At 45.2% G+C, this 22,158-nt stretch overlaps 1 protein-coding gene across 1 annotated transcript in view; it reads left to right on the top strand.

The window, feature by feature from the left end:
• Positions 1-22,158, top strand: part of KSR2 (kinase suppressor of ras 2) — a 390,550-nt gene that overhangs the window by 69,493 nt on the left and 298,899 nt on the right. Inside the window, exons 2-3 of the mRNA XM_061169432.1 lie at positions 7,945-8,085; positions 11,877-12,027. Of these exons, the coding sequence (XP_061025415.1) occupies positions 7,945-8,085; positions 11,877-12,027 (292 nt within the window). The remainder of the gene's footprint in view (positions 1-7,944; positions 8,086-11,876; positions 12,028-22,158) is intronic.

Here is a 22,158-nt window from a genome sequence, read left to right as displayed (position 1 = left end):
GTATTCCTCTTTGACTCAAGGGGAAGCCCTGGACCTGTGGCTGCCCCCTCACACTCCATCTGCTTCCTACACCCATCTGTCTCCTCCATTCTAATGCATCATAGTGGGGATGCCCCTTGATTCTGGCTTCTGGGCAGGTGTAGGTCCAGTCTCTGGGTGACCCTGGAAACTCCTCCCCAGAATCCAAACATTCCTTCAACAAATAGTTAGGACACGGTGTTTTGTGAGGGGTGGGGTGGGGTGGGGCTCAGCCTGTCTTCTGCACAGACATTATCTCATGTGATGCCTCAGCAGGCATGTGAGCAAAGGTGATATATGCCCATTTCACAGATGAGAAAGTAGAGGCCCAGGGAGCTGATATGACTTGCCCAAGCCTCAGAACTGGAATTCAGAAATGCACTTCTCCCACAACACCTAGTAGGCTTCCCAAAATGAGTGAGACTGTCTCCCTGCCCTTGAGGGGTTGATAGCCAACTTTTGGATTTCCCATTTGGTAGGAAGGACCTGTGAACAACTCAGAGTGCAGCATCCTGGTAAAGAGAGGGAGCTTTGGGATCCTACGCTAGCTTTGTGGATCCAGGCAAGTGATTTAACGTTTTTGATGCCTCAGTTTTTTCGTTCCCAGAATGGGCTCAGAACACCGGCCTCACAGCTAGCATTGCTGTGTGGATTTAAAAACAAACAAACACATTCAAAGCACTTATCTCACAGCGCCGGCACACTGTGAGTATTCAGTGAACAGTGGCTGCGTGATCATGGCCATTATTCCCCAGAATGCTTTATGGTAACTGACAAAGATGCCCCCAGCAGACATCCCAGAGATGCTCGCATCATGGGCTTTTGACCCTGGTATCAAAAGAATGCCTCATGCAGAAGATGAAAAAGAAAGAGGTAGTATGAAAAAGTATGAAAAAACAGGGAGAGATCCTGGAGGCTTACTACCAAGTGAAAAAAGTATGATACAATTTATGTGAAAAAAACCACAACCCTACCCATCAAACCACACTGCAGAGTTTCTACATGTATGTACATATATGTGAAAGTACATAGGAAAAGGTCTGGAAAGAAGGGCACCAAACGAATCTCAATAGTTACCCCCATTATCTTCAGGGAGAAGGAGGCCAGCATTAGTGGGAGTAGTGGTCACAGGGAGCTTTGGCTTTATCTGAAGTGTTCTAGCTTCTTCTTTACAAAGAAAATATATGGATGTGTTTATTAAATAAGTAAAGTAAATTAAAATAAAGTTATCCTTTCTGCAATATTGGGGCTTTGGAATCAGACTTGGGTTTGAATCCTAGCTCTCTACTTAAGTTGTGTGATGGTGAGCAAATGACTTAATTTCTCTGGGCATCATTTCTTCATCTGTAAGATGTAGCTCTTGATAGCACCTAGCTCCGGGGGATGTGAGGATATATTAACATGATGCATGTAAGAGCACACGGAAGTGCTCAATAATGGTACTTTTATTTTTATCGTTATGCTTATTTCATTTACTCTTCCAAATCTGAAAAGGGCTCCTTAATCCTTTAGGACTCCTGTGTCTTCATTACTCACCAATTATAATGCAAGGAAAACAGTAATACATTTTACAATAGCGTATGTACAAATAAAATGCCAGAGAAGAATCGATAAGGACTTGCTGGAGAAGGTGACATCTGAGATGGACTTTGGAGAGAAAGTCAGATTTTCATGAGTTGATGGGGTGGTATATCAATTAGCTATGGGTTCCACTAATGCTGCATAACAAACAATCACAAAACCTTGGTTGTATACAATATAAACTTTTATTGGTTCCCTGAAGATTAGTGGCTCTTATGATCTTGACTGGGCTCACTCATAGCCAACCCCAGGCAACAATTTGCTTTTGGCTGAGCTAGGATGGCTTTGGCTTGGATGTCTGTGAAAACTTGACTTTGCTCTGTGTAGTTTCTCATCCTTCAGTGACTAGCTGACCAGCCTGGGCACATTCTCATGGAGATTCAAGAGAGCAAGCAGAAACACACAAGGCTTCTTTCTATTGGTGGAGGCAAGTCACACTGGTTGGGTGCTGGCACCGATTCTGCCTGTTTAGTGAGTTAACTGCAAAGTCATATCACAAAGGATGTGGAGACAGGAGGGGTAAAGGATTCAGGTCATCTTTACAATCTACCACAGGTGGATATGGAAAGGACTTTTAGGTAGGAGAAGCCTGAGCAAATGCATAGAGAGGTGACATTGAGGTGACGTGTTTAGGGAATTGCATGGAAATGAGAGGCAAGGAGAATAATGGAGTTGAGATGAACCCCAAATAATAGTCAAAAGAGTTTGAACATTATTCTATAGGACAGTGTTGCCCAAACTCATCAGTTTGTATCACCATCATACTTTTTGTCATATCTGTGTATTTTGCTATCAACCAAACCCAATTTTCTAAAAACATACATGTATCTAAAAATAAAGCTTTGTACAACTATTGTAATGGAAAACTAGTATCACTTGCCATAAATGGAACACAATCAAGAAAATAAATACAATGAAAATGTATCATTAAGTTGTTAAATACTGTTACCGGCCCAGGGCTGTGAGTCTGTGTCCTGCTGTCTGTTATAAAGAGAGATTAGCCAGTGTTAGGTGTTAAAGACGTAATATCACTGAATTGAGACTGTCTCTTTGATATATAATTAGATGGCTGCAGGGAGATTAGGACAGGAAAGAATGTGCTCATTATAGGACCCAATGTTGTTTAATGCCATGCCTGGGTACCACCCCAGGTTATCAGTGGTACCCACACTTGGGAAATGCTGCTCTTCAGGCATGGGTGTTTGAGCAGTGACATGGTTCCACCACTCCTGCTAAATGTCCATCGACAGATGAATGGATAAAGAAGATGTGGTACATGTTTACAATGGAATACTACTTACAGCCATAAAAAAGAATGAAATAATGCCATTTGCAGCTACATGGATGAACTTAGAGATGATCAGACTAAGTGATGTAAGTCAGAGAAAGACAAATACCATATGATATCACTTATATGTGGAATCTAAAATACGACACAAATGAATATATCTACGAAACAGAAACAGACTCACAGACATAGAGAACAGACTTGTGGTTGCCAAGGCGGAGGGAGCTGGGGATGGATTGGGAGTTTGGGGTTAGCAGATGCAAACCATTATATGTAGAATGGATAACAACAAGGTGCTACTGTATAGCACAGGGAACTATATTCAGTATCCTGTGGTGAACCATAATGGAAAATAATTTTTACAAGAATGTATGTATATATATATATATATATATATATATATATATATATATATATATATATATATATATATATATATGTATAACTGAATCACTTTGCTATGCAGCAGAAATTAACACAACATTGTAAGTCAACTGTACTTCAGTTGAAAAAAAAATGTTGAAACTTCCAAATCAAATTGCTGTCTGGTGGCATTCTCAATGGTTTCTCACATTCTCACTGACATTGGATAGCATCAGTGTTAGAAAATATTGCCAACCCTATCCAAACATTTCTTTCCATTGATAAGCAGCTAATGCATATACATCGTATTTTCTAAGATCGCTACAGATGTGCAAACAGGAAAAAGATAGGTCACCCGTAATCTTAATTTTGTTATATACCCTCCCAAGGCTTTTTGCATCTATACTCATATAGTTTTATAAAGCTTTTAATACATTATTTATACATTACAAATATTATACATATTTTGTACATCTTTAAATGGTATGCCACTATATGAATACATTGTAATTTATTTACATCAGCTCTTATCACTGAAGAGTTGGATTGTTTCCAATCTTTCATGGCTATTATCCACTTGGAGCAAGGCTTCATGAATATCCTTAATTATTTCTTTAGGATAAAGCCCTAGAGCAGCACTATCCCTTAGAAATATAATGAGGGTGACAGATGTGAACCAAATGTATAATTTAAAATTTTCTAGTAGCCACATTAATAAAGAAACAGCTGAAATTCATTTCAATAATATATTTTATCTAACCCAGTGTATCCAAAATATTATCATTGAAACATGTAATCCATGTAAGAATATTAATGAGATATTTTATGTTATTTTTTTCCTATCAAGTCTTTGAAATCCAATGTGTATTTTACACTTACAGCACATCTCAATTCAGACATTAAAATGTCAAAGTTAAAGTAAAATGTAGCTCTATCAAAATGATAAGTTTATGTTTAACAGAAAAATACTGTACGTGGCTTCCATTTTCAAATTTAAATTAAATAAAATTTAAAATTCCATTCCTTAATCACCCTATAGCAATACCCTAAATGTTCAGTTAGCCACATGTAGCTGGTGAAATGACCATTTTGGACATTTGACACCGAGATTAAATCAGTTTCACTCATGTCCGCTTCTCAACGTGTGAAACCAGAGCAGAGTTGGGGGTGGTGCCTGGATAGAGGATTTGAGAATCCATCGGCAAACATCAATATCTGAAACAACAACAACAAGGCATGCCATATGATCCAGCAATCCCACTCCTAGGCATATATCTAGAGAAAACCATAATTTGAAAAGATACGTGCACCCTAGTGTTCATAAGCAGCAGAGTTTACAATAGCGAAGATATGGAAACAACTTAAATGTCCATCCACAGATGAATGGGTAAAGAAGATGTGGTACATATATACAATGGACTACTACTCAGCCATAAAAAAGAATGAAATAATGTCATTTGAAGCTACATGTATGCAACTAGAGATTATCATGCTAAGCGAAGTAAGTCAGAAAGAGAAAGACAAATACCATATGATATCACTTATATGTGAAATCTAAAATATGACACAAATGCACTTATCTACAAAACAGAAACAGACTCACAGACATAGAGAACAGACTTGTGGTTGCCAAGGGGGGGGTAGGGGAGGGATGGATTGGGAGTTTGGAACTAGCAGTTGCAAACTATTGTATATAGGATGGATAAACAACAAGGTCCTACTGTATAGCACAGGGAACTATATTCAATATCCTATGATAAACCATAATGGAAAAGAATATGAAAAAGAATATATATAGATAGATATATACATATCTATATCTATCTATATCTATATCTGAATCACTTTGCTGTACACCAGAAACTAACACAATACTGTAAATCAACTGTACTTCAATTAAAAAAAAAAACACCAGGGCAGGCAGCGGAACTAGGGTGAGAAGGCAGCCCAGCAGGGGTCAGGGTTCATGAGGGCAGCACCCAGGCAGGGCAGTGGCCTGGTGGAGTTAGGGAATTCGCTAAATTCAGCAGACGGAACCAATCAATAAATATATTGAGGATTGTTTTTCTCACTGCCTGAGAAGAGTGATACAAATGTGGGGAGGGAAAATGCTAGAATAAACCCTATGGTGTTGGATTGGGATTAGAGGTATCAGTTATCAATATATATAAATAACAAAATAAATATAGGTGCAGATTTATGTATCTACATATTCACATATGCATTGCACATACATATGTTGCCTAGGCTGTCTACTAAGGGGACTGGAAATGATGACACCCCAATATCAATAATCTCACCAAGTACCCAAATCTTGGCTTCTGAATTCCGCTCAGAGGAACCAACACTCCTTGGAGAAATGATGGATTCCAGGGTTGGGGCAGGAAAAGAATAAGATGACCCTAGAAAATTTTGTTGTGTCAGAGAGTAAGGAAGTGCTCAAAGAATGATGGGGTTGTGTCAAAGTGTACTTATTTCTTTTGTGTGGTTTTCCATACCTGTATAAAGAAAATAGTTAAAACAAGTCATAAAATAAAACAACAGACAGACATGAGAGTTCTATAGACGTCTTAGTTGAGAGCCCAGCTTTGAAGTCTCAGTAGGTCAGACCCTATTCATTCAGAAATAAGCTAGAGAAAAAACATATTCTTTTTGACATGTTCTATTCTAACACTCGACGTTGAGATTCTAAATGAAAAGCATTCTAGGTACATTAGCATAAGGTGATTTTTGTGCCGTTATTGCAATAGAATGTGGGCTTATCAAGAATGGCAACTTTGGGACTTCCCTGGCAGTCCAGTGGTTAAGACTCCTTGCTTCCACTGCAGAGGGCACGGGTTTGATCTCTGATTGGGGAACTAAGATCCCACATGCTGCGCGGCACGGTCAAAAAAATAAATAAATTTTAAAAATCTCCTTTAAAAAAAGAAAAAAGAGAATGGCAACTTTCTCTTTGCTAGTAAGGTGGATAAAATTAACGTTAACTTAAACACCAGTTTTCTGATTTCTTCCAGTGGGCTTCAGTGTCAGGTGAGCTCTCCTAGGTGGCAACAGGGATGCCCCGGCAGCTCCTGGCTTTGCTGGCGCCCTCCTGACAATTCCAGTGAGAAGTGGAAGCTGTCCTCTGAGTGCTCGGGAAGAGTTGATGGGGAGGTTTCTCGGCGGCCCAGCCTGGCTTACTTGTTACTCCTGCTCCAAATGCTGCAGCCAGGCCTGGGTCACATGCCCACCCTGCAGCCCGGTGGCGGTGGGGTAGGTGGGTGAAGCCAGCCTCACCTCAACCATCTGAACTGGGAGCCAAAGAAGGAAGGTTCCCCAAAAGAAAGCTGAAATAGTCTTTGTGTGGAGACCAGCTAGACAGAAACAGATGCCCACTGCTCTCATGCCCTGCTCCAAATTATGTGATCCTAGAATTCCGGGACTGCCTTCTTGATAAATATTGGTTGACAGGTGCTTTAAAATGTCAAAGGCATTTGTATAACTAAGGATTTTTATTTTTGTTCCATTGAATTCTCTTTATTAGATAGCTTTTAAATCACAAAAATGATAACATGCTTTGAGTAACTATTGAAACAAAGCAAAAATATATAAAGAAATACAACCGTTTTTTTCTCACCCCATCTATAGAGCTTCCCCATCCCAACTTAGCAGGCTGGGGTGTGTCTTCCACACTTTTTTCTCTGCTCATGCACACCTATTGCCTTTCTTTTGTTAATGTTAGGTTTTAGATAATAGGCAATTTAAAAAAAACTTTCCTTTTTCATGGCATGGCATCCCTCTAGAAGCATGGGTTCAGGTCCATCTCATTTTATTTTATTTTTTAAATTTACTTTTTGCCCACACCATGCGGCATGCGGATCTTAGTTCCTGGATGAGGGATCGAACCTGTGCCCCCTACGGTGGAAGCATGGAGTCTTAACCACTGGACCACCAGGGAAGTCCCGGGGTCCACCTCACTTTAAAAGTATTTGTTAATTTATGAATACTTGCATGTGACTTAAGATTGAAATAGTAAGAAAGGGGTTAAACAAAATGTTCCTCTCACCTCTGTCCCCCTCTCTCCCTCTTTCCTTCCCTAGAAGATTAGGGATCTTTCCAGAGAGCGTCTGCATTTACAAAGATACACAAATGTAAACATTTCCCACATGAATGAGAGAGGATTTATGTTTGTTTATCAGCATATCTTGCCTTAGTACACAGCACACTTCCCCTTTTTGTTTTACAGCTGCATATTGTCCCGCTGTGTGCGTGTATCCTCATTTATGATGAGTCTCCTACCGATGGCCCCTCAGGGTGTTTGCAGTCTTTTGCCATTGCAAACAGAACTGTAGGAAATATCCTTCTCCACAGTCATTTGGCACAGGTTGGGGTGTCTGTAGGAGGAGTTCCTACAAGTGCAACTGTGAAGGTCAAAGGATTGGTGCAGTGGAGATGTGGATGGATACAGTCCAAACCCCGCGCCCCACTACACGGGTACAAGGCACGCCTTCCTCCCCAGCAGAGTCTTGGAACCTGCCTGTTTGCCCATCTTCAACAACACAGTTGGGACATGAGTGGAAACTGGGTCTCACTGCAGTTGAACCGGTCTTTAAAACACGGAGTTGGGGTGCGGAGGGGACATTGGGGAGATACTTGCCTCTCCTCCTTGTGGCAGTGCCTCTGAGACGTGTCCTCTGTTCTCTGTGTCTCCGCAGAGCAAGCTGGTGAAGTACTTCAGCCGGCAGCTGTCCTGCAAAAAGAAGGTAGCCCTGCAGGAACGCAATGCCGAGCTGGACGGCTTCCCCCAGCTCCGGCACTGGTTCCGGATCGTCGACGTGCGGAAGGAAGTCCTGGAGGTGACTGGAGGCGACCCCTGCCCTCTGCCCCTTACTGGCCGGCAGCCAGCCCCCTCAGGCAGTGGCTTTTTGGCTGTGTCTGGCTCATAGTAGGACTTAAATACGTGTTGGATGAAGGCACGGAGCATCTCTGATGCTGTCTGAATGGGGTCATTTAAGAGTGTGGTTCTAGGGACTTCCCTGGCGGTCCAGAATCCAGGCTTAGGTTCGATCCCTGGTCGGGGAACTAAGATCCCACATGCTGTGAGGTGTGGCCAAAAAAAAAAAAAAGAGTGTGGATCTAGAATCAGATAGACCCTCTTTCAGCTCTGCCACTTAAGGATTCAGTCTCCTGGGCCAAATCACTTTACCTCTTAGACCAGTGCTGTCCAGCAGAATGTTCTACTATGGTGGAAATATTTCATATCTGTGCTGCCTGATGCGGTAGCCACAGCCACATGTAGCTACTGAGCACTTGAATTGTGGTTAGTGCATGTGACTGAGGAACTCAATTTTTAATTGTATTTAATGTTCATTAATGTGGCCAGTGGCCACCATACTGGGCAGCATATCTTAGGACATTGGTTTTCTCATCTGTTCAATGGGGTAATGGTTGTCTCCTCTTCTTAAGTAGTTGGCATGATAAAATGAGATGATCTGTGTAAAGTGTTCAGCCCATAGTCTGGAACCTAATAGTACCCAGGAAATGTCAACTTATTATTATTGTTGTTGCTGTTACTGAAAACTTTGGAAGTAATAGGTTTTCTAGTGACAAAACCAGAACACCTGTTGTCTTGTGCCCACGCTCCAGGAGTGGATCACATCCTTAAGGTTTCAAGGATGGTGAGATTTCCTCACCCTCTGGGATCTTGGGTCCTCCCTGTTTTCAGTGACTGGGTGGAAACTTTCCTAATAAAATCACCTCTCATTCATTGAATCTTCAGTGCCAGGCATAGTATTGAGGGTTTTACACGCAGGATCTCAACTCTTGAGACTGTTCAGACCCTCACAACGACCTTTTGAGGTAGGTATGACTTTTACCCCATTGTACAGGGCAGGAAACTGAGGCTACAAGATGGAGGGAGTTGCCCTGCTCGTGAGTGGGCGGGGCTAGCAGGAAAACCCAACTCAGATGGACTCCAGAGTGTGAGGTGGGAAGCACGGTGCTTTCTCCTCGTTTTCCTGTTGGTGGGGGCCTCCCTGAGCTGGGGAGAGGGCGTTCTGGGCGCCCCCTCACTTGCAGGACCAAGTGCCATTTCTCAAGGCACCACCCCCTGCTTCCTGCTCGAAGAGGCCTGGAAGATCCTTTTGTCTTTTTTAGACCTTGTTCCCAATGTGATCTTGCCCGAACCCACCACATCTAACAGTCCTGAGCTGGGGACACAGAACCCCTACATTCCCCTCTCCCCCGCCCCCCCGTCTTGCGCATACGTGCCAGATGGTGTAGGAGTCTCTGTTTCTTAATATCATTCCCAGGATGGCGGTTTCGCGTGAATATCCTTAAAATGAAAGGTCCCATAAAAGTACAGACAGTACATTTTATTTGCATGGCTCCATACACTTTTCAGAGGCTTTCGGGACCATTTATTTATCAATTGAGGCGAATAAGACCGAGACAAACCTTCAGGGGTTGAAAACTAGTGGCCCTCTGCTGTGTCTTGTATCTGACGCAGATATTTTTTGTTTGTCTTCAAAATTATTTTTGAGCCAGTATTTAAAAGTTGAAAGAGTCTGCATAAAAAACTCAGATCTTCGGCTTCTCTCGAAAAATCGGAATTGCTGACCACACAGAACTGAATTCCTGTCTGGTGTCAGTAAACCGAATTCTGCTGCCCCTTAGGATCCCGCAGGCTAGTTCTCAGCTTTGCTCATTTACATTTACCTGGCGTGCAGGTGCCTGAGCTCTGGCTCTTATCTTAGTCTATGAGAATTGAGTCCAAGGCCACCAACCAGGCGGTGTGGACAGAGCTGGGTTTCCAACTCTCTGTCTGCAGCTCACGCGTGTGTCCACCAGACGGCCCCCTTCTGTGGAAGAACCAGCAGTATGAAGAAAGCTCCTAAGTGAGACTGCCTGGGTTCACACTTACTCACAGTGTGACCCTGGGTGATGGTCTGACTTCTCTGAATGCCGGTGTCCTAGTTACAGACGGATGATGATGGTAAAAGTACCTGCTTTATGTGGTCTTTGTGACCTTTAAAGAAAATCCATGAAAAGCACTTAAAAGAGTGTTCTATTTCAATTATTATTATTATTATTATGAATAAATCGAACATAAGTGCATCTCCTCTTTTGGCCCAAGCTAGTTAAAGCCTTCTCCACTTTTTTCTGTCATTCTTCCTTCTGTGATTTGTGTGTGCGTGTGAACTGTAAACTTCAGTGTAAATTGAGTATTTTGGAGGGTAAATTATAGGATTAAAATGCACAAGTGGATCTTGCAGCAAAGAGGAGAATTCTTTTATGTTGTGAATCATCCCTTCTAAATGTAATTCATTTCATACTTTCAGATCCTGGTCCATCACCTTTCTTAATGTGGACTTCCCTGTAACAGTCCCTATTTGAAAAAGCTTCTATGCGACCCATTATTGTTCTTTCTCTGCCCCTGACCTAGTGAGTTGGAGAGGCACTGATTGGGTTTCGGCTTTTGCCCGGCAGCTTTTTTTTTTTCCATAGAGTTTTTGTGTCGATGCAGTTTTCATCTTTCTGACTGCCAGATTAAGGCGGGGGCGGGGTGGGGCAGGGTGGTGTCTCATTTGGTTGTAATACACAGATATGGCCACAAGAGGGCGGAAGTACTCCACAATATTGCCTTAGAATCTCCATTCTTTGCTATCTAAAACTCCTATTTTAATAATAGTAATAATAATAATAAATGTAAAATGTTGGTTACCAATAAGTGCTATAATGTGAAGGCTATTTTTTTGTAGATGCATAAATATAGAAGTTTGACCAATTTCCAGGTGTGTCCATATTATGGTGTATAGGGACACACTGCTTCGGGGAAGGGAGGGATGGTTGCTGGCGGTGGTGAAGGGACGCCTGACCAACACAGTTATAGCCGGCAATCCTACCTTTCCTCCAGCCCATCTCTTCAGCGGTGTCCCTTTCCCCACTCCATGCTATACTCCACTTTGTCTTAGATTGCAAAGTCTTGCCCCGTCGGGCTCAGACACAAATCCCGTTTGACTGACAGCACTGAACCACCCACAGGGTTCCAGCCCCCCTTTCCCCTTAGGGTTCCTGAACCCCCAATCTGAGCCCTAGAATGTGTGGCTGGGAAAGAGAGAAGAAAAGGGAAAGGAGACCAGCCATCAGGAGACTTGGGCTGTCCAGTTTTCTCTGCTCTTATTAGTTCACCCTGGATTTGGGACAAATCATTGCAGTCCAAGCCGGGCAGGAGGCATGGAAGGCCTTCCAAGATGAGTAAATTGGAGCCCTGCCTATAAGGAGTTCAAAAACTGCATGGGGAGACAGGTAATTAACTGCCACCATTTACAGAGCTCCGACTATGTGCTAAGCATACCTGCTACCTTACAGAGCACATGAGCTTAAGATTCCCACTTTCCAGGTGAGTAAAGTGAGGCTCAGAGAGGTTAAGTGATTTGCCTGGGATCATCTAGCTAATGAGTGGCAAATCTGAGATTCAAACCCAGGCCTGTCTGACCGGAGCCGAGTCAGGAGACCCAACCATTATGCCAAGCCGACATCCACCGAGAGCCTGGCGTTCCTCTAGGTACCACTAGAGGGCGACATGGAGGCCTCCCCTCGGGGCGCTTCCTGTCTGTTTATCCTCCTTCTCTCTTCCCTCCGCTAGGAGATCACCCCGGGCCAGCTGAGTCTGGAGGACCTCTTGGAGATGACGGACGAGCAGGTGTGTGAAACCGTGGAGAAATACGGGGCCAACCGGGAGGAGTGTGCCCGCCTCAATGCCTCCCTCTCCTGCCTCCGAAACGTCCACATGTCAGGTGAGCAGCCCCAGGGCGATGGAAACGCGTCCCCAACGTGTGCCGCCATTCCTCCGGGCTCCTGTGCCCGCACCTGCAGGCCAGGATGAGGCAGAGCCAGCTCTGGATGGTGCGTACCGCTCATGAGCGGAGGGAAGAGGGGCCTGGAATTTGGAGCCAGAAGAAGTGGTCAGGGCAGCTACTCTTGCCCAAGGGAGACCTTCTGAGGTTGTAGGGCATGGGGTTCTGGATAGTTAGGGTCCAGATATGGAAATATTGGGCGTGTGTGAAAGACTAGGGTCTTTTTTTTGCTCCACGGCATGTGGGATCCTCCCGGACCAGGGCTCGAACCCGTGTCCCCTGCATTGGCAGGCAGACTCCCAACCACTGCACCACCAGGGAAGTCCCTAGGGTCTTTTTACCTTATACACTGGGAAGTGCCTTTGTATTTTGGCTCAGCATCTAACTTCTTATTTTTCTTTTTCCATACATAATATACACTCATTGTAAAATAAATTAGAAAATAGATAAACAAAAATAACCTCAAGTCCCCACCCTCTACTGTTATCATTTTGGTATAATTTTTGGTATAATTCTTCCTGACAAATGGGTATGTGTATAGTTTCTCTAAACAAGAAATGATAAAACCGTGAAGCTAGGATTATCCATACATATTATTTTGAAACCTGCTTTTTTTCACCTAACAAAATAACCTCTGATTTGTTTTTATCAGTTTGAGGTCCAACATTGTAATCTTTCTTTGCTATTTTTCATTAATTTCTCAAATACCTGTTTGCCCTGATTAGCAGGACACCAAACATCATCCTGATTGAGGTTTCCTGCTTCCCTTTAGCCTCATGATTTTTCCCTTTTCAGTCCTAAGGGATCTGCTCTGCAAACAGCCAAAGAAAAGCGTACTGGTCCACCTGCGTGGTTGTTTCAGTTCCCACCACAAGGAGTCACTGTTGAGCACTAGTCTGGCACTGATTAACAGTCGGGTGGCTGTTCATCTATAGGTGCCCTAGCTGGATTCAACATGCAACATTCAATTAGTATTTATAGAGTGATTATGTGTGCCAGCAGGGCTGGGCATACGGAAGTGGACAAAAAAGAACATGTTTGAAACAGGGCATCGGCCCAGCTCCCCCATGCATGCCCTTTTGGATTCTTTCTTGCTAGCAGACTCTAATGATGGCTACGATCATCATCCAATACTCCTGAATTGGGGGCTCTTCTGTCATTGAAGGGTGTTTGGTAGCATTCCTGGCCTCTACCAGTAGAGGTAACGCTATATACCAGTAGCACCCCTGCCCCATCCCTGTCATGACAAACAGAAACGTCTCCAGATGTTTCTAAATGTTCCAGGGAGGGTGCAGATTTACCCCTGGTTGACTAGCTATAAAGGTCATGTTATTCTTCACTCTAGTACAATGCTATTGACTCACCTGATATTCACATAGTTAAGAAAGGCCTCTCATCACTCAGTGCAGACAAAACCTGTTTCAAGGAGACTTCTCTCTACCTACTGTGAGAAGCAGCTGGCAATTTTCTCTCCTTTAAAACATTGCACTGAATTACAATGTTATATCATAAACATCTTCCTTTGTCAATAGATGTATTTCCTGCTCATTTTTAACGCCTGAAATCTGCCACCATTTATTCCACCGGCCTCCTATTTCTAGAAATGTAGGTTGTATCCATTTTTTTCCCTGTTATAAGCATTGCTGCAGTGAACAACTTTGAGTGTTAACTTTGGGTACATCCTTGGCGATCCCTGTAGTGTGAATTCATAGGAGTGGAGTTCCTGCAGCAAAGTGTTTACATATTTTAAGACTTCTGGTGAATGTCGCCATATGGCTTTCCAAAAATTCGTACCAATTTATGCCTCTCCCTCCCACCGCCCTGCACAATGCATGAGAGTGAGCATTTGAGGTTAGGTTCTTTTTTTTATTTGTTTGTTTGTTTCTTTGTTTTAACATCTTTATTGGACTATGATTGCTTTACAATGGTGTGTTAGTTTCTGCTGTATAACAAAGTGCATCAGCTATACATATACCTATATCCCCATATCTCCTCCCTCCTGCATCTCCCTCCCTCCCACCCTCCCTATCCCACCCCTCTAGGTATTCACAAAGCACCAAGCTGATCTCCCTGTGCTATGCGGCTGCTTCCCACTAGCTATCTATTTTACATTTGGTAGTGTATATATGTCAGTGCCACTCTCTCACTTCATCCCAGCTTACCCTTCCCCCTCCCTGTGTCCTCAAGTCCATTCTCTACATCTGCGTCTTTATTCCTGTCCTGCCTCTAGGTTCTTCATAACCATTTTTTTTTTTTTAGATTCCATACATATGTGTTAGCATACGGTGTTTGTTTTTCTCTTTCTGGCTTACTTCACTCTGTATGACAGACTCTAGGTCCATCCATGAGGTTAGGTTCTTAATTGCTTTTCAGAGTTAATATCGTCTCTTTAGAGTTGCGCTACTGAGTTTGGAAAAGTTCTTATAAATGAGCTGGACCCCAGTTCTTCCTGAGAGAGGGGTTTATGTCACCTCTCCACGGGCTGGGCCATCATCCTTTGTAACATCCTGGGCTTGGTGAGACCTTGAGAGGGCCTCTAATCGGGTGTTTTTCAACATTTTTTTAATCAAGATACACAGTAACAAATATGATTTATATTGCAACCCTGTACACACACACACATACACAAATACACATGCATGTACACATTCACATACACAACTAAAAGTTTCATGAAGCAATACTCATTCTTACTATACATGATATTTCATACACTTTTTTCTATTTTATTCCATATCATTTACCAAATGCTGGTGATGATCCACCACTTCGATTTCACACCCCACTTTTGCACTGTGAGCCACGGTTTGAAAAAAACACTGATAAAATCAATCCTCCTGCCACCACCAGCCCTTCCTAGGCAGCTGAGGTTCCTTTGACGACGTCCTACCTCTGATGCCACCCTTTGAGCCACTGGGACCTTGAAAGCAGTGACCAAGGGCTGTGCTCATGCCCACATTCTTCCAGCGCCGGGGTCAGCTTGGAGAGAACCTCAACTCAGTAAAGCACTATCCACTCAGCTCTGAGTCTCCTTAATATCGTGCTCTACTGCTGCCTTTCCGCAATGTTATGGTGCCACTCTTCACATTTTAAGTTTCATTTAAACTTTTTTAAGGAGTTTTTTTTTTTTTTTTAATGGATGCCTCTCTTCCTTAGTAGCCTTAAAGCTGCAAGAGGGCAGGGATCATACCTGTTTTTATTCACCATTTTATTCCCAGCTACATATCTAGCCCATAGGAGGGACTCAATAAATATCTCTGAATCAATACACCTTCCCACTCATGTAGCCCAGGAAAACTCCCCAGTGCCTTAATGAACAGTCTTTCTTATGGATTGCAAAGCACCTCAGAATCTGGCTCCCATTTTAAGCCCACTGTTCACATTTCCCCCACAAGCCCTAAATATCCCATTAATCTATTAGTTACTTAGGGTTTCCTAGATCAGACGTGGATTTTGCCTCTTGGTACTCACCCCGCTGCCTAGAATTCCCTTCCCCTTTGTCCTCCTGGTGAATCCCTGTTATTCTCAGGCCCAACTCCTGCCTCGAAGCTTCTGCACTTTGTTGAATGAAAAGTTTTTGGGGAAAGCCGCCTGACATGCTTGCTACTGATCTCCACCAGGGGGAAGCAGTGAGCCACCCTCAAAGGATTCTTGCTTTAAATTCTCTTCGCTCAAAAATTATCATTGGTTTCTTGAAGCTTCGAACTATCTTGGGAGCTGGCTGGTTCCTGTCATTTCCTGCCCTTCACCTTAACCAAAAATGTTATCCCAAACTAGAGAAAAAAATAAGTGTCTTTCGCACCAGACTCTTGTTTCTTGAGAGTCTTGCCATATTCAGCTTGGTATTCCCAGCTCTCAGCCAGAAAGCTGGAGTCTCCTACAGTGATGAAATCAGATATTTTAAATTCTGGTGTGTAGTGGGGACTCAATGCACGTTTGTTGAGGGACTGAAGGAATACAGGTTGTGTTGAGAAACTCATATGAAAACCAAACATATGGAGACAAGGAAGCTTTATGTCTGGCCAAGAATGCATGTAATCTCTCTGTCTCTCTCTTTCTTAGAGCATAGGGGCAGCTTGATTTTAGAGTTGTTAACTCTAATCTTAGTTTTCTCCTTGGGTTTTGGGGCTATCCTTATTTCCCAGTGCCCAAGGAACCCCAAAGATAGGAAAGCTTAACCCTTTCATCTCTTCTCACAGCTTGTTAGGTCAGCCTTAGCCTGACACCAAAGAATGTGCAATCATTCCTTCAACAAGCTCCAGGGACCCCGAAGCCAGGATATCATAACCGTTCCTTATCATATCAGCTATGGCCTGAAACCACAAACATTCATTCACTCATTTAACAAAGTTTATCGAATGCCTACAGTATGCCAGGCACTGTTCTAATCTCTGAAAATGTATGCTTAGATGTCTGTCCTTATGGAGTTTACATTCTAGTGGGGGAGACAGGCAATAAATTATATCATAATAAGCATGTACATTAGAAAGTGTGTTAGAATAAGTGCTGTGGAGCACTCCAAGGCTGGAGACCTCAGGTATGAAGACCACGGGCTCCCTTCCTGAACTTTCCTTTCCTGGGTCACAGCTGCCTTATCAGAGGAGAACCTGGTGGGGGCATGGCTCAGGTATCAGAGTGCTGTGGCCATGGCTTTCTCTTTTCTGATGTTTCCTCTTTCTCTCTATGCTGTTTCTTGGCTTTTTGATTATTTTTAGCCTAATAATGTGTGGTCATTTGTACCTTCACTTTCTGAAGGAAAAACCCAGGTTCAAGGTAATGGAAGACCCTGCTTTTCTCCCTCCCTCTCTCCCACCCCTTCCTCCTATACACATGTATCAAGCACTCACTACACATCTGGTACTGTGCTGGGTTCCAGGGCTTGACGACTTTCTTGGGGCTTCAGGGTAGAGCTGAGACCAAGAGGAGGAGGAGGAGGTCTCCTAATGACCGGGGGGTGGTGGGAGCACATCGAAGTGCATTGCTTCCGCAAGGGAGCTCGGAGCATCCCAGGTGTGGAGAGACCAGTGTGGCTGCCCCACTGGGAATGTTGGGCAGAGAGGTGGGAGCTGGCATCAGACAGGGGGCAGGGCCAGCTGCCACGGTGGACCATGGCACAGAGCTTGCATGGCAGGGTTTTGAGTAGAAGATGCCTGGATTACTCGTTCAGTTTTCAAACAAACACTCTGGCTGCAGAGTGGGTGGGTGGCTTGGAGTGAGATGCCAGGAAGCGTAAGAGGAGCCCAGGGTGCCACTGGCAGACAGGTGCCCCGGGAGCTTGCTTTGTTGAGCCGCCCTCCAGCTCCTCCTCCTGAGTTTCGGGGGTGGGTGGAGGGGCAGGGAACTGGCAGCCAGCAGAAAAACAGGATGCAAAGTGGCCCCGAAATAGGACAGCCTCAGATGCTCTCTGGTATCTCCGCAGTTTGGGTATTGAATGAAGCCCACCAGAACCCCGCCTTCCACTCTAGCCTTCCTCCCACGGGAACAAAGAGTAGGCGCCGTCTTGATTGCCCTATTGTTCCAGTTGCTTCTAACTTCGGGAGGGCTGGGCTGGGTGGCGGAGGAAGAGCCGCCCCTTCCACCGCCCGCCGTGTCTGGTGTGTTCCAGCACCACGTCCTCATCCGTTCTCCAGCGTCCTGTTCTGTGGCTTCTCAGGAATCCCTTACACAGCGTGACTTCGCGTTAAGACTCTTGATTGCAAGCGACAGAAACCTGATGTGATTCCGCAGACACGGCTCATTCATTCACTATAAATTTCGATTGAACATCCTTTGTTTCGGTCTCGGTGGGGGACTAGGGACACAGTGGCGGGCAAGGCCAGCCAGCTCCCGCGGACCTTGTGTTCCAGACCCGAGCTGTCCAATATGGTGGCCACTAGACTCATGTGGTGAATTAAACGTATGTTCATTAAAGTGAAATAAAATTAAAATTTCACTTCTTCCATGGGACTAGCCGCACTTCAAGTGATCCATAGCCACCTGTGTCTAGTGGCTACCCTATTGGCACAGCACGGTTCTAGGTCATTTCCATCATCACACAAAGTTCTGTGGGACAGCACTTTTCTAGAATATGTCGAGAGAAACAATACACAAGAGAAATAACAAACAGTGATCAGTTTTATGTGGAGAATTAAAATAGGGTGATACGATGGTGGCTAGGTGGCCAGCTTTGATGGGGAGGCCACAGAGGGAGGGTCAATCAGAGCTCTACCAGAGAAGCAGAACTGGTAGAATAAATATATTAAGAGATTCATTGCAAGGATTTGGTTTATATGATTGTGGTGACTGGCTGGGTAGGTCTGAAATCCGTGGGGTAGGCGGTCAGGAAGGGCTGGCTGGAACGATTGGGCATGAGCTGAAGTTGCTATCCATGGGCAGAATTTCCTTTTCTTCAGGGAAGCCTTAGTTCTGCTCTTAGCGCCTTTCAGTGGATTGAGTCAGCCCATCCAGATTATCGAGGGTAATCTCCCTTACTTACAGCTAACTGATTGTGGACTTTAATCACATCTACAAAATACCTTCACAGCAGGAATATAAATTAATAATTGCTTGAATTACTGGGGACTGTGCCTTAGCCACGTTGACATATTGAACTGACCATGACAGTGGGCCTCTCTGGGGAGGTGACATTTAAGCTAAGCCTTGAATGACAAGAAGGTACAGATATGAGAAGATTGGGGGAAGAACATTTTGAGCAGAAGAAACAGGTCATCAAATCTCAAAAGCACTGTTAAGAAGCAGAAAGGAGGGCTTTCCTGGTGGCGCAGTGGTTGAGGGTCTGCCTGCCGGTGCAGGGGACAGGGGTTCGAGCCCTGGTCTGGGAGGATCCCACATGCCGCGGAGCAACTGGGCCCGTGAGCCACAATTACTGAGCCTGCGCGTCTGGAGCCTGTGCTCCGCAGCGGGAGAGGCCGCGATGGTGAGAGGCCCGCGCATCGCGATGAAGAGTGGCCCCCGCTTGCCGCAGCTGGAGAGGGCCCTCGCACAGAAACGAAGACCCAACACAGCCATAAATAAAAAATAAATAAATAAAAACATCTGATTGTCTTAAAAAAAAAAAAAAAAAAAAAAGAAGCAGAAAGGAGACCCACGTGGCTGAACCGTGGCACGTGTTCTGATAACCCGTTCCTATGTAACAATCTACTCCACAATTTAATGGCTCAAAACAGCACCTACATTGTTATCTTTCATGATTTCCTGGGTTGGCTGGGCTCAGCTGGGTGGTTCTTTGGTTGCGTGTGTTACGGGCTTGACTGGGCTGGAACATTCAAGATGGTACACGTGCGTGGATGGCAGTTGACACTGGTTGTTGGATGGGAGTTCAACCTGGGCTGTTTATGGGGCACCCACGTCTTGCGTGTGGCTTGGGCTTCTTATGTTGGAGTGAGCATTCCAAGAGGCAGGAATTGGAAGCCACCAGTTGCCTTAGAAGCTAGTCCTGGAACAGGTACAGTATTGCTTTTGCTGGTAACTGTATCAGTGAGGGGTCAATCAGGGAGCAGAGCCACTCTGAGGGTAATGGAAAAAAGAATTTATCATAGGAGTGCAGACCTTATACAACGGTAGGAGGAGCTGGGGAAGAAAAAGTTTGAAAGGACTAACTGGAGATTGAGAGCAAAGTCTCTAACCTGCCCTGATAAGGGAAGCCAGCCTGGGTTGTTGGGAACTTCTGGAAGCAGCATGTCCAGTTGTTGCAGGGGGACCATGAAGAGGAGCTGGTGTAGATGCCAGTGGAAGGGTATTGGTTCTTTGGAGCTATCACCTCTGTGAGTTTGCAGGAAGTGTCTGGTGGTGGACCTGAGGTCACCGTTGGTCACGAGGGTCCACGTCAGGAAGGAAAGTTGGCCGTGGAGCAGGGAAGATGGAGGATGAACTGCATCTTCTGCACCTGCCGCCTGCTGCCCTTGCCACCCTTCAGAGCAAGGTGGCTGCTGCTTCACTTTCTCTGCCCTAATCTGGTACATGTTCACTTTTGGCCAACTCTAACCTGAAACCACAGAGAACAGGATTCTGGAGACGTGGTACCAGCCTAGCCAAGTCGTGGTACCAGCCTAGCCAAGTCCACTGCACAGGGAGCAGGGGTGGCAGGGAGAAGGTGCAGGTGGAGATGCAGATGGGGACCAGCTCCTGGGGAGCCTCGGAGCCATGGCAGGAAAAGCAGAATGGGAGGCTGTTGGAGGGGGTTTTAAGAAGGGAATCGTCTTGATTTGATTTCACTTCACTCATAAGGCAAAGATGGATGGAGCTGGCTTTAGGCAAAGTTCAATCCATCAGTCAGTCTCTCTCCTTCCTCCTTCATCTTAGTTCTGCTTCCCTTGGGGTCAGCCTCAACCTTCCCTATCTATTTAACTCTACCTCACTTTCCTCATCTGCAAAGTGGGCATGCTGATAATATCTTCCTCATGGCGTGGTTGCAAGAAAAGAGTTAATATAAACACTTAGCCTGATGTCTGGCAAATAAAGTGCTTAATATATGATAGCTATGATTATCCTTATTATTTTATTTATTTATTTATTTATTTATGGCTGTGTTGGGTCTTTGTTGCTGCGCGCGGGCTTTCTCTAGTTGCGGCGAGCGGGGGCTACTCTTCATTGTGGGGCGCGGGCTTCTCATTGCGGTGGCTTCTCTTGTTGTGGAGCACGGGCTGTAGGCACGTGGGCTTCGGTAGTTGTGGCACGCGTGCTCAGCAGTTGTGGCTTGCGGGCTCTAGAGTGCAGGCTCAGTAGTTGTGGCACACGGGTTTAGTTGCTCCGTGGCATGTGGAATCTTCCCGGACCAGGGCTGGAACCCGTGTCCTCTGCATTGGCAGGCGGATTCCTAACCACTGCGCCACCAGGGAAGCCCCATCCTTATCATTCTTTTAAGTCAGCTTCCTCGTGCACACTGCCCCCCACCCCACCCCAGCCCCTTCCCTCCCAAGCTGAATCTGAGACAGTGTATTTTCCCCACAAGCCTCTGGCTGCTCCCTGGGGCACAGGACATTCCCCCCCGCACATCAGCCTTTATCTTACAGCCCCGGAAGCAGAGCCCCAGGTTAGCACCCAGTCCAGGGCTTAAGCTGCCCTTCCTAATGCAGCCTCTATTTCTGCTTTCTTGCAGGCCACATTCTGGCCCCTCTGTCTAGCCCACCTGCCGCTTCACACAGCCAGCTCTGGCTTTTGTGGAACCACCACACACACACACCCCGACCCCCGTCCCGCCCCAATGAGAACAAAGAGAACCTGGCTCCCCGCTGTCATCTCTGATCAGCACCGTGGTTGCACCCAGCAGGTGCTGAGCAGAATTGGGCACAAAACTGACACTGAACTTGTGCTATATGGTCTGCAGGGGCTGAACTGTTTGAGGATTGTGGGTTCCCTGTGCACTATACCCGATCAGCCAAGTCAGACCCAGGCGGACTGTTACAACTTAGACTCAGATCCCAGCTCCTTCTCCCGGGCTCCTGATGCCTTCACTAGCTCATCACACCCAGCTACCCGATCTTCCTGCTTCTCCTTGAAAGGCCTGCCTCAGGGCCTTTGCACGGGTCCTTCTTTCTGCCTGGAATGCGCTGCTCCAATCTTCCTCTGGCTGGTTCCTTGTCATTTTGGTCTCAGCTCAAATGAGACCTCCTGATCCCACCTTCATCTCAGTCACTCACTCATTTCTTCATGGTCCCTATCACAAATACAATGATTTCGTTTTAAATATTTGTTTCTCTACCCCTTCTCACTAGAACAGTGGTTCTCAGACCTGGATGTGCCTCAGAATCCTCCAGAGGGCTCCACTCCCAGAGTTCCCGTTTCAGCCGGCCCAGGTCGGCACCTAGGAATTGTTACCATGATAATGGTAGCAGCACATACTGAGTTCTTGCCAGGCCAAGAGCTGTCCTGGGTAATTGACATGCAGCACTGGCTTATTTAATCCTTTCAACAACCTCATGAGGTCCATGTGATTATTATGTCTATTTTCTGGTAAGAAAACGGAAGCTCAGAGTCACACAGCAACTAAGTACCAGAGGCAGGGTTTGAACCTGGGTCCATCTGACTCCTGTGGAGCCGAGGCTCCCTCATTAGAGAGAGGTGGGGGGAGTT

Source organism: Eubalaena glacialis, chromosome 15 (assembly GCF_028564815.1).
Source record: "Eubalaena glacialis isolate mEubGla1 chromosome 15, mEubGla1.1.hap2.+ XY, whole genome shotgun sequence".
Classification (NCBI taxonomy): Eukaryota; Metazoa; Chordata; class Mammalia; order Artiodactyla; family Balaenidae; genus Eubalaena; species Eubalaena glacialis.
The sequence above is the reverse complement of the archived record's forward strand: the minus strand, read 5'-3'. Positions and strand labels throughout refer to the sequence as shown.